Source organism: Zootoca vivipara, chromosome 10 (genome assembly GCF_963506605.1).
Source record: "Zootoca vivipara chromosome 10, rZooViv1.1, whole genome shotgun sequence".
Taxonomy (NCBI): domain Eukaryota; kingdom Metazoa; phylum Chordata; class Lepidosauria; order Squamata; family Lacertidae; genus Zootoca; species Zootoca vivipara.
In genome coordinates, this window is record NC_083285.1 from 55,946,728 (window position 1) to 55,959,678 (window position 12,951).

General features: G+C 38.1%; 1 protein-coding gene across 16 annotated transcripts in view; it reads left to right on the top strand.

Annotated features, from left to right (window-relative positions):
• The window catches only part of CACNA1C (calcium voltage-gated channel subunit alpha1 C), a 550,248-nt gene that overhangs the window by 419,334 nt on the left and 117,963 nt on the right, over positions 1-12,951 (top strand). For all 16 annotated transcript variants that reach the window (XM_060279995.1, XM_035127322.2, XM_035127323.2 and 13 more), the window contains one exon: positions 11,236-11,368. In XM_060279995.1, coding sequence (XP_060135978.1) covers positions 11,236-11,368 — 133 coding nt within the window. The remainder of the gene's footprint in view (positions 1-11,235; positions 11,369-12,951) is intronic.

Below are 12,951 nucleotides of genomic sequence, written 5' to 3' on the forward strand. Positions count from 1 at the left end.
CATGGTCCATTGTGGGTGCTTTGTAGTTGCAATATCATCTTCTTCTTTGGCAATCACATGTGGCTGAGTAAGCTTGTCTTCCATGAACACTGTCTCAACCGTGGAGGCAAGTTCTGGATCCACATGTCCTTCCACAGTGGGGACATAGGTTTTCGGACTAGAGTTGATCACAGTGAGGGTTTGTCAAACATGCCTTCATCTTAGCTCGTTTCTCCTTTTCACCCTGAGTTCGTGCTTCTTCAAAGTCCATGACACCTTTGGTAAAGGCTGTTGGTAAAACCTCCCTGAGTGTTAAGATCTGCTTCAAAGGTGCTAGACATTGACTTGCCAATTTGGGAGTATATACTAACTAGAAGAATGGTCACCTCAGCAGTAGCTCCACAATTGTCAAATTCACTTTCCATTGAGCTTTGCCAACCTCACCCCCACCCTCCACCCCCATCAGCTTTTAGAGGTGGTTGAAAAGCATTTTGGGATTGATTTTCATTTAGCTCTATATTTTAATTATTTGCTGCATTTTAACTGATATTTATTTTATTGTAATTTTATTGTTGTTTTATTCTTTTATTTGTAAAACTTTCTTGGGAGAAAATCACTTCCGCGCCTGCGGAACACAGCTTATTCTTAAAGGCAGGATACTTAAACTAGGGACCTTTGCAGTAGAACCTCTGGCATGCTGCTCTCTCAACCAGCACTATAGCTTGCTTAGATAATGTAACTGCTGGCTTGTCAGCTTCTCCCATTGTAACATTTCACTGCAGGTGGCTTGAAGGTGGTATTTCAACTCACCAACACAGCAGAGGGCTGATGACAGAAGGCACTATTTGATTTCCACTAATTCTTACCAATCTTCTGACTCTGGCTCCTGCATCTGAGTAACTCAATGCTCAGGTATAGGCTGAACAGCTTTCACACTGCTTGTGTTGGATTTTTCACCCACCTTCAAGACTGCCTACCAGTTTCCAGGCTCAACTATCTACCAGATCAATACTTGCTTTTCTCAAGACTGCCAGCTCTGACATAAAGCTTAACCACTGAGAATCTAACAGGAATGCAGTAGGCATTAGTATCATTGGCCAATTTATGACATGTCTTCAGGGCTTAGGGATGTAAATGCAGCCACAGTTGAGCTCTGCATGGTAGCTGCTGCTTGCCTGGAAGTTTCTCCCCTTGCATCTCATCAGCACCCACTTCTCATACCTCCAGGATTGGGATGAGGTTGAGCAGGTCCAGACCCATTATGCACTTCATTCAGTTTTTTATAAGCTCACGTTGCCCCAGTTTTCACATTAATCTTCTTTGCGATACCTTTGATGTCTCAGCTTCAGACTGCAATGCTGCTCCAGGCATCTCCCAGCGGCAGGCCCTCCAGGCACTCATTATGCAACTCTTCAACCTGCCTCTTGGCTCTTGCAACCGCCACTAAAGAGATCTGCTATGCTGACAAGCTTCTTTTCAGCAAGAGAATGATGATGATGATGATGATGTATTCAATGAGAATAGACAGAGTACTAATTTTGCAATCAAGTTTACAGGCAAATTAAAGAGTTTAAGCTCTATAAATACATACAATGAGGATGAAAGACAGAATGATGTGAAAATCTGGAAGATAAACTCAGAGCAAAAGTAAACATTAAAAAGGCTCCATCAACATCATTATCATCATTATTAGTCAAATGTACTGCACTTCTAAGTTGCAAATGGCTTTCCCAGCTTTCCCTTGTCCTCCTTTATTTAAGGAAGGCAATTGTGTTTTTAATAGATAGGAATCATGAGAGAGAGTAGATTCTGGGTTGAATAAGGATTTAACCGTAGGTATCCAAGGCTTGGGACATGGGTGGCGCTGTGGGTTAAACCACAGAGCCTAGGGCTTGCCGATCAGAAGGTTGGCGGTTCGAATCCCTGCAATGGGGTGAGCTCCTGTTGCTCGGTCCCAGCTCCTGCCAACATAGCAGTTCGAAAGCACGTCAAAGTGCAAGTAGATAAATAGGTACCGCTACAGCGGGAAGGTAAACAGCGTTTCCATGTGCTGCTCTGGTTCGCCAGAAGCAGCTTTGTCATGCTGGCCACATGACCCGGAAGCTGTACAGTACTCCGGCTCCCTCGGCCAATAACGCGAGATGAGCGCCGCAACCCCAGAATCAGTCACGACTGGACCTAATGGTCAGGGGTCCCTTTACCTTTACCTTATCCAAGGCTTATTTATCTGTGAAGGAAATTTATATATTGCCATTTACCACATGTTCTCAAGGCAGGTTCCAATAACACCTTACTGTACACTTTTAAAAAATCATTTTAAAATCCCTTTATTTGATAAACACCACATAATTACTGTTGTTCAGGGGCTCAACAAAAGAAAAATGTCTGCTCCTGGTGTTGGAACCCATTCAGCATTGGTGTCTATCTGATCTCGAGGACAAGAGAGTTTCAAAGCTGGATCACTACCATGGGAAGACCCTGTTCTCTGTTCTAGTCAGTAGGTACCTGTTAATGGTGGTTCTATCAACAGGGCCTCCCTTGCAGATATCAACAAATGGGGTAGGCCAATTTTGAGAGATGCGCTCTTTCAGGTAGTTGTGTTCCAAGTCATTTGGGGCATTATATATCAAAGCCAACTCCTGGGATTGGCCTCTGTGACGTATAGGCACCCAGTGCATGTGCTTCAAAATTGATTTATATGTGCTTGGGCTGCCACCCTTGTCAGCACCCGTGCATCTGCCTTAGTTCCAGTCTCCAAACCAAATTCAAGGGTAGCTCTCTGTAGAGCACATACCAGTAATCAAGCCAGGAAGTTACTAGGGCATGGATTATGGTGACTAGGCTATTCCTGTCCAGCAGCAGCCAGAACAGGTAACAGGCACTCTGCACCCCACTAGCTACCGGTATCTAAGGTTCTCTGGTAACAAGGTGGAATCAATGAGTGCCCCCAACTATGCACTTGATCCTTTAGGGCAGGGTTTTCCAAACCTTGGTCTCCAGCTGTTTTTGAACACTAGGCTTTTAAAGGAGAGGCAATTTATGAACACAGAATAATAATAAAAATGAGAAGGTAAAGGAAAGCTTGCTTAAGGATTGCTGTTACGATCTCAGTGCAGACAATTAAACACAGCTATTGTTTTGTACCATCTTTTAGTTTTTCTGTTTATCTAGATAATTACCTTAATGGCACCTGTGGGGTGTGTGCGTGTGCAAGTTTTTAAGTATCTTACCGTTGTTCTGTTCACAAACACATTAGACTTGTGCTTGAAATCCTTAAAGCATTCTTCCGAACCCTCCCTGTATTCCCACAGGCCATCCAAGGCCCCTTCTTGCAATTTCTTCCTTGAAGGATAGTCACAGATCTCCACGGTGCCTGGAGCTCTCATTTTTGAGAATTTGTTTCAAGACTTTTCGTTTTTAATTCTTCTGCCTTGCCTGAATTCTAAACAAGCAACAAAATGAAGAATTCGTTTCCATCTCTTTTTATGAAAAAATGGCCATTCTACCAGGTGTTGTGTGCCCTATTCACATCTAAGGGCAAGGGGAAAACCAATGCCTAATTTGCCCCAAAGCATTCTTCACAGCATTATTATTGTATTTTCTTCTCATTATTATTATTATTAAATGATTACCTATGCTTCACCCTAAGGTTCCAGGGTAACTTACAACAATTTAAAGTAGAACATTAAAAACAGTTTTAAAACTAACAATTATTTTTTTAAAATACAATCACACCAAATAGGGTGGGTCCTTAAGTCTCTATGTGGTATGTAGTATTTAAAAAAGACATAATAAGGGGCCATTCCATTGTCACGGGTGGGACACTTGGACCATGTTTTTTGGTATTCACACATGTGTAAGAATGTAAATATACATAAAAATTAACAACCAAAATTTGAACTATGTTCTTAATAAGATACTGAACATTTTACTAATTTTTTATTATTTTTATGGATATTTTTGACAATTTTATTAAATGTTAAAGTATTGTCACGGGTGGGACTAAAAAAGGACATGGAGCTTGAGATAAGTTTGATTTATGGAAAAACTCTGTGAGTTGGGAGGTGAATCAATTATAAACTCAGCATATCTGTTTAAATCAATGTTTATTGGTTACAACTATGCAATCAGAAATTTAGGTTAAGAAATTTAATGATACAAAATTAAGGAAAAAATGCTGTCACGGGTGGGACAATGAAATGTCACGGGTGGGACGCGTCTGACATACACTCGATTTAACATACAATTAAGGTTGTTAAAAATAGAATAATTACAAAAAACCTTTTGCTATTAGTATACTTACTATCTACCATAGCCTACAAAGTATAATGTTGTATTTACTAAAATTAAAATCTATTAAAAAAATATTTTCTTCTAGTCCATCTCTGGGCCAATCAACCACTTTCAAACACATCTATATTTTCAGTAAATTCATAAAAAATGTTCCTTCTGACTCGTTTAACATTAGGTTGGGGTAAGATACTAAGAATATGTTCAAACTGCACATATGATATGTCTTTTTCATCAACTTGAAACAGCTTTCCAGAATTGTTAACTGCTCGCATACACATCACCTTGACTTCTCCATCATCTTCAACATTACTTTGGCATATTGCAGCATATCTATATTTAGTAGGCCTGGTTCTTTGTCTTTTTGTAGTTGTTTCAAATTCAACTAAAACATATGTCCCAATAGTCACTCCATCAACGAACGGCTTCACTCCAACCACTGGCACACCTGTTTCATTTGTACAACTTGCTACACCATCTTGTTTTTCTGTGTCACTATCAGAATCTCTGTAAACATCAGAAACTTTTAACTTGAACAGTTCTGTGAAGACTACGTGGGTGGACTTTTGAAAAGAAGGTCCATAAACTAAACTTCTTTTGTCTTTAGCTTTAAAAAAATGGTTGGACTGCACGTTTGGAATCTTCCTCACCAAAGTCCAGCGCTCATCTAGCATCGCCATATTTGCACTGATATCAGTAGGTGTTAAAAGGACAAACTTCACTCTCGGTACTGCTTTTTCAGCACATTTAACAAAATCTGAGGCTGAATTGATTACTACTCTCCTTTGTTTCACTGCATTCCAAACTGCTTGCTTAGTTAATCCACCAATCCCATCCACGGCACCCTTGTCGTGGGATGTAGCAAAAAAAAAAAAACCATTCCCCATCAACACCAAAGTCTTCAGGGATAAAACACAGATTGGACAGTGTGTACTTATTTTTGAACTGACCAGCACACCCGTCAGAAAAGATTTTGACCTTTGTCAGTCTGTTAAATTCTTTCTTAAGTTCTTCAATTATGGCTTTTAGGCATGCATATACTGAGTATTTGTCGTGGGTTAAGTGATCCGAAACCACGGCAAAAGAACGTACTTTGCCTTGAGTCCAAGCGCAACCAGTAAATACTGTGATTTGGTTGTGGGTCCAGTGTGCACTTTGGATTTCATCTTGCGATGTTGCCAAACAGTTTTCAGCAAAATCCATTTGAAGAATCACCTCATCATCAGCTACTGTGTCCTTCATATTTTTGAAAGCTTTGGCTTGTAATCGCTTTACAAAGAAGTGCTTCTTAAATTTACTAAATTGATTTTGTAGCTCATTGACAGCTTCTTCTATGGTTCCTTTTGCTTCAAAAACCTTAGGCCGGCTAGAACAGTCATCTTTCCATTGCTTCCAGAAAATCTCAGACGACATGTTTAAGTCTTCATCAATTAGGGTGTGCAAATTAAGTACATACTTTTTGCATTCACCATTCATGCATTTTTCATTTTCCAAATCACAACAAGTAAGGCTCAAAAGATCAGAATGTGTGGAAGGGGGAAAATGTCTTTCCTACTTATGGCTTCAATTAGGAAATTGAAATTAGCGTGGTATTTGCAAACGCAAACATTGTGTGGCATTTGAGAAGCTAAGTCAATATTTTTAGGCCTCAGTTCATAAAATTTTGATTTGCTGATTTCAACTGTTGGTTTATCAATCTTAAATAAGGCATAGGCCTCTTGGACTGTCATATTCATATGCCGCTTTTGGATTTTGATTCTTTTTCCACTTGTTGGATCTTTAATAGATTTGACATCCTTAATTCCTGGTGCCTGCCTGCTAATATCATCTGAATTATAAAACTCATGGACCTTTGAGATATTATCTTGTGAAATAATAGAACTTTTGGTGTTCTGTTTAGGGCTTTTATCAAATAGTGTTTTTGGCACTTGAGGTGAACTCTCATACACAAGCTTTCGTAACACGGCTATTCTTTTCCGTGGACTTAATGGCAACACTCTTTTAACTTTGGTAACAGCCTTTCCAAGAGATTGTGGGCATTTAAATGACCCAATCTCTGGAATAGTAGTGTCGCCAATTGGCCTAGATTCTTTTTCTTTTATCTTTTGTCTGTACTTTCTTTTGCGCTCAGTTTCTTTCCGTCTGTATTCCATAAGTGATTTTGCAGACATATTCTTTACCAACTTCATCTTTTCTCGCCTCTTCTTATCTCTGACCCTCTCCTTTTCTTTGAAGCTTCCACATTTGTTTTTATCTTGTTTTAGTTTTTCAAGCAGCTTTCTCATACGTTCTGCAGATGTAGTCTTTCCCATTTTGTGTATTGATTCAAAGGTTATATTATCTGTATTACTGTATGTATTCGCATTAGGGTAAAGTAACGGTAACTGCCTTTATGTTCCAGAAGGAACAGCTACTATTGGTTCATTCAAGCAACTGCATTTGGCTCCATAGTCTTATTGGTTTCCACCAAAAGGCAGCTTTGTGATTGCTTGAGATTGTTCCCTCCAAAATGTATCCCTTTCTAGCTCGTTCCCCTCTCCTCAGTCCCTCAGTCTTGTTTGCCAGAATAAAGAATTGTTACATGAGGAATCTGTCTCCTGTCTGCAGAGAGCTGAAATCACTTGCTGAAATCACTAACTCAAGCTACAACAGTAAAACAAGTTGAAAACTGTCACGGGTGGGACAGAAAAAGAATTATTAAAATTTCATGGTGTTTACATTAATTAACTGCATTTTTATTATTGATAGGTGTGTTATACTCTAATACATACTCCCACAATAAAACAAACATAACCTATAAATTAGTTTTATCACAAAATAAACTTTTGTACCTTTTGCTGTCACGGGTGGGACACTGAAACAGCATCCCATTCAATAATAAAAATAAAATAGAAATAACTTACCTATTAAAAAAAATTCAAGTCCAATGTGTAGACAAAGTTCTTCACTTTAATAATATACCAACAATGACAACCACAATTTTTGTTTATCTTTAAAAAATAATGCTAACCTAAATGAACAAAACTAAGCTACACAATCAGAAAAGTGATACTGAAACTTCAAGCTCAAATTTCTCATGAAAAAAATAATTTCAAATTCTTTTTTCCTTTGGAATATTGAACTTTAATATGTTTAGTTTATGAAACTATAAGTAAAATAAGTATATTTTTAAAATAATTTTTTTCTTATCAGGCTCATTTTTCACGGAATGGCCCTAAGGATAAAATCACTTAAAACTAACCATGCAATCAGAAAACCTACTCACTGGATCAGGCCAAAGGCCCATTTAGTCCAACACTAACTCTCCTGCTATATATAGTGTGGGAAGCTCACAGGGCAAGATGTAATGTCTTCTAATTTGCCCCTCTGTACAGCAATTCATGTAAAAGGACATTTTTGTCAGTAGGCAAGGGTAAGGGCATTACTGGACTGCTGCCAAAGCCCATACCCTAGTAGGGAACCAACTGCCAATCTGTAGATCCTCTTAGCTCTATTCCTCCTTTCTCTTGTTGCCTGTTTGTTTTCTGTAAAACAATGAGCAGCGTGGTGATACAATGACTACTGCAATCGACACAAGATAATATCACCAAGGCAACTATCTTTGAGCAAACAAATAAACATCCATAAAAATGGAAAAAGTAGTTTCTTTCCCAAATAGGTTTTATCTTAAATAATTGCAAACACAGTAAATAAAGAGTACACTTGTGATATACCAGTGGTTCATTGCTGTTCTGGTAATCCGATGTTTCTTGCTAAAGAGCTTAGTCATCAAGCTTTGTAGTAAATGATGCACAAGACAAGACAGTATGTAAACAACTTAAAGCAGGGGTATATCTGTCCCAGAGGACGGTGTCCAAACTGAAGGACCCTCCTTCAATGTTTTTCCTGGCTGAATTGTGTTATTGAGCTCTAAAAATGCCTCTGCTTACCTGGATAGCAGATGGAAGGGTATGTGTGAATGTAGAAACACAATTACAATACAAAGGTTACATACACATTTGTTGCTCTGCACTTTTGCCTGTAGTCCTGGCCACTAATGGGTTGTGACCCTAAGTAGTTTAGCCCTTAGGCTGAATACTGTTCCCAGCCCCTGATGTCACAGGTAGATCTTCCAAACTTCTAATGTTATAAAGGCTGAAACATTGGCTCTCATCCTGCCTTGGTCAGATTACCCTGGGAATACTGTGTCCAATTCTGGGCACTACAATTTAAGAACAATATTGACATGCTGGAATGTGTGCAGAGAAGGTCAACCAAGATGATCAAGGGTCTGGAAACCAAACTGTATGAGGAAATGTTGAAGGAGTTGGTTATATTTAGCCTGGTAGAAAGGAGACTGAGAGGAGATATGAAAGCTATCTTCCAATATCTCAATGGCTGTCACATGGAAGATGGATCAAGCTTGTTTTCTCCTGCTCTGGAGGGTAGGACTCAAACCAATAGCTTCAAGTTACAAGAAAGGAGATTCCGACTAAATCGGGAAGAACTTTCTGACAGTGAGAGCTGTTTGACAGTGGAACGGTCTCCCTTGGGAGGTTGTGGACTCTTTCCTTGGAGGTTTTTAAGCAGAGGTTGTATGGCCATCTGTCATGGATCCTTTTGCTGAGATTCCTGCATTGCAGGAGGTTGGACTAGATGACCCTCAGGGCAGATGAAAATATTAGAGGAATTACGGTAGGGGGGGGGACATAAAAATTGAAAGCATATGCAGATGACCTTGTAATTACAGTTGAAGATCCTAAGAACTCTCTTATGAAAGTATTAGAAAAAATACAGTGGTACCTCTACTTATGAATTTAATGCGTTCCGAATGAACATTCGTAAGTCGAAAAAAATTGTAAGTCGAATCCCATAGGAATGCATTGGGAGAAAAAATTCGTAAGTAGAAGCAACCCTATCTAAAAATTCGTAAGTAGAAAAAATCCTATCTAAACTGCATCCAAGATGGCAAACGGAGCTCCATTCGTAAGTAGAGTTATTCGTAAGTAGAGGTACCACTGTACAGGAATTTGGGCAAGTAACAGGTTTTAAATTACCGGTAAATAAGAATAAGACAAAGCTGCTAGTCAAAAAACGATTACAATCAGATAAAAAAGAATTATATCAAATCATAGAAATAGAGATTCATTAAAAAGTTAAATATTTCGGAAGCTGCCTTACAACCAAGACAGTGGTACCTTGGATTACAGACGCTTCGGGTTACAGACGCTTTGGGTTACAAACTCCACTAACCAGGAAGTGGTTGCTCCAGGTTAAGAATTCTGCCCTGGGATAAGAATGGAAATCGTGTGCCAGCAGGAGGCCCCATTAGCGAAAGCACGCCTCAGTTTAAGAACCGTTTCAAGTTAAGAACGGACTTCTAGAACGAATTAAGTTCTTAACCCGAGGTACCACTGTATCTTTAAAGATAACTATGAAAAGATTTGGAATGAAATAAAAAGGAATCTAGAAATATGGGGTAGAATGAATTTATCATCATTAGGAAGAATTGCAGTGATTAAGTTGAACGTATTGCCCAAAATTTTGTTTTTGTTTCAGTCAGTAACACAGCGTACTTCAAGAAATGGCAAAATGATATCTCAAAATGTATATGGCAAGGGAAGAAACCAAGGATAAAATATAAACTACTTACTGACATTAAAGATAGTGGAAGATTTTCCCTTCTAGACTTTAAACTGTACTATGAGGCTGCTTGTGTTACTTGGATCAAGGATTGGATTAAATTAGAAAATATGGATATGTTAGATCTTGAAGGACATGGCAACAGATTTGGATGGCATTTGTACTTGTGGTATGATAAAGGGAAAGTACACAAAGGATTGTATAACCACATAATTAGGAAATTATAATTAGGAACTTATTGTATAACTTAGAAAGATAATTATATGAAATTGATGTACCGATGGTATATTACCGCTGTAAAAATGACAAAAATGTATAGAACAAACTCCAATAAGTGTTGGGAATGTAAAGAGAAAGAAGGCACATTTTACCACATGTGGTGGAATTGTAAAATAATCAAAAAACTATTGGGAAATTATTTATAATGAACTGAAAAGAATTTTAACCTTTGTTAAAAGAGCAGAAGCCTTTTTGCTAGGTATTATAGATCAAGACTTGCCAAAAGAATGGAAAATGTTATTTATGTATGCTACAACAGCAGCTAGAGATGGTACTAGCCCAAAGACGGAAAGATACCAACGGAAAAAGAATGACAAGAAAAATTGATGGAATACGCCGAAATGGCAAAGCTAACTGGAAAACTAAGAGATAAGGACAATAGAGACTTTAAAAGTCTTTTATGTGGTACTTAACCGTTTATGTGGTACTTAACAGAAATATTGTTTATGTGGTACTTAACAGAAATATTGTAAAGAAGTAGACTCACTAGCAGAGTTTCAGTAAACACTTACAATTAAGAAAACAAGCATAAAATTTAAGAAGTAATACTGTAATGGAAAAATAGCAAAGGGTAAGAGGTGAATTGGGAAAATATGGTACAAAAATGATAATACAAAAATATTTAATTAAAAGATTACATAATTAAGGTAGAATAAGATAGGCAGGAGAAGCAAATACTTAGGAAAGAACCAGAAGAGGAAGTTGAGGGAAGTCATGGGAGGGGTGGGTAGGGGAGATTGGGATTCATATATTTTTTCTTGTGATAATAATGATTGTTTTGAATATAAAATTGTAAAACTTAATAAAAACTATTTTTATATATAAAAAAAGAAGATTCTCGGGGTCACTTTCAACTCTACGATTCTACAATTCTATGTCATGATGACGGAAGGGTTTAATAGCATCCTGATAAATGCAGAAGAAAATTCCTGTTCCCGGATTATTTATTCTCTTCTATGGAGTCTACAGCATAATTAACAACAAACTTAGCCTAGATTTTATGAGGGAAACCAGAAACCTTTTTCTGATTAATAGTATTTAAAAAGTATAAACTTTGACTTTCAGGAGAAGAGGAGGAGGAAGAGCCTGAGATGCCTGTTGGGCCTCGTCCACGCCCAATGTCCGAACTGCACCTCAAGGAGAAAGCTGTGCCAATGCCAGAAGCCAGTGCTTTTTTCCTCTTCAGCCCCAGCAACAGGTATTTTGAGGTGGCTGTTTTGTTGTTACATTTGCTAAACGATCCAAAGTCACACTTCCATAGTAGTCTGGCAAAGCATGTGTTTTGTGGTGTCCTTAACCTTTAGGATAAATCTTTTCCTTGCAAACCCACTGGAAATCTTCATGCTGTAAAGAAATGTCTTTCACTTGCCTGGGCCTGGAAGACTTTTTATAAGAAGCAAATCATGAGGAAGAGTTTGGAAACATGTAAGTTTCCAACATGTAAGTTTCCAACATGTAAGTTTATTTCAGTAATGCAACTTAAAAGGTGAAACCTTTATTTGTTGTAATTGTAATTATTTGTCGTTAAGCGGGTCAATTATAAATGGAATGTAATTAATGAAATGTAATAGTGATGTTTATTTTTGTATTATTGTAACTATTTGTTTTATTACAGTGGAATTTCCAAAAGAAAGCATTTGTAAAAATTAAAAGAACAATTAAAAATAATAAGTTGCATTACTGAAATAAATGTACTTTTCGACAATATTCTAATTTTCCGAGTTTCACCTGTACTTAACTTATTTTATCTCAATGATGTCCAAAGGATAAGATTGTACTTCCAATCCTGAAATAGATCATGAATAAAATATTAGAGGACGGGAAAACTCCAGAATCATTGAAAGAAGCTTTAATAACTTTAATACCAAAGCAGGAGCATATTTGACGAATATTTAAAACAATAGACCAATTTCATTATTAAATTCGGATTATAAGATTTTTACAGGAATATTAGCAAACAGACTTTAAAAAAAATTGATTAGAAGAATCAACGATCACCAGGCTGGCTTCCTGCCGGGAAGACAATTATATAACAACACAAGGACAATAATAAACCTATTAGAATATTTGGAAATGAAACCAAATAAAAGAACAGCTATGTTATTAGTGGGGGCCGAAAAGGCCTTTGACAACGTTTTATGGGATTTTCTACTGAAATCTATTGAGGTAATTGTGAGGGATAAGAGGTACCGACAGCCCCCTCCCATCCTGAATACCAGCTCCTCCCCCAGCGGGGAGGGGGAGACTTCGAGTGGTGATTCAGGAAGTGGAAACAGGAGCTTGAGTACTTTAGCGGAGCACAGGCACCGCCGGGGAAAGGAACAGGGAAGCAGGGAGACGGTGGGAAAGAGGCCGATCCCAGCTACTCCGGAATTGCGTAAAAAGCGCCGGGGGAGGAGATTCAGTATGCCAAGATTACTTTGCTGGAGGAAAACGCGCGAACCGCCATTCGGAGGTTCTGCGGAAGACTGACAACATGTACCACTATCTGTAAATAGCACTGTTTTCAGCACTGTAAATACACAGCACCAATAAAAGGATAAAATGCAGAGCTGTGTGGAGTCGTTACTCTGAAGTAGCCCACCCAGGCCACTGTGACAGTAATGAAATGAGGTAATAAAATAAATTGTGGACTCAAAGCAATTTATACAGCAACCCGAAAGCCAAATTAATTATAAATAATGAAATAATGGAAACATTTAATATTGAAAAAGGCACTAGACAAGGCTGTCCATTATCGCCTCTTTTGTTTATCACCATATTAGAAACATTATGAATAGC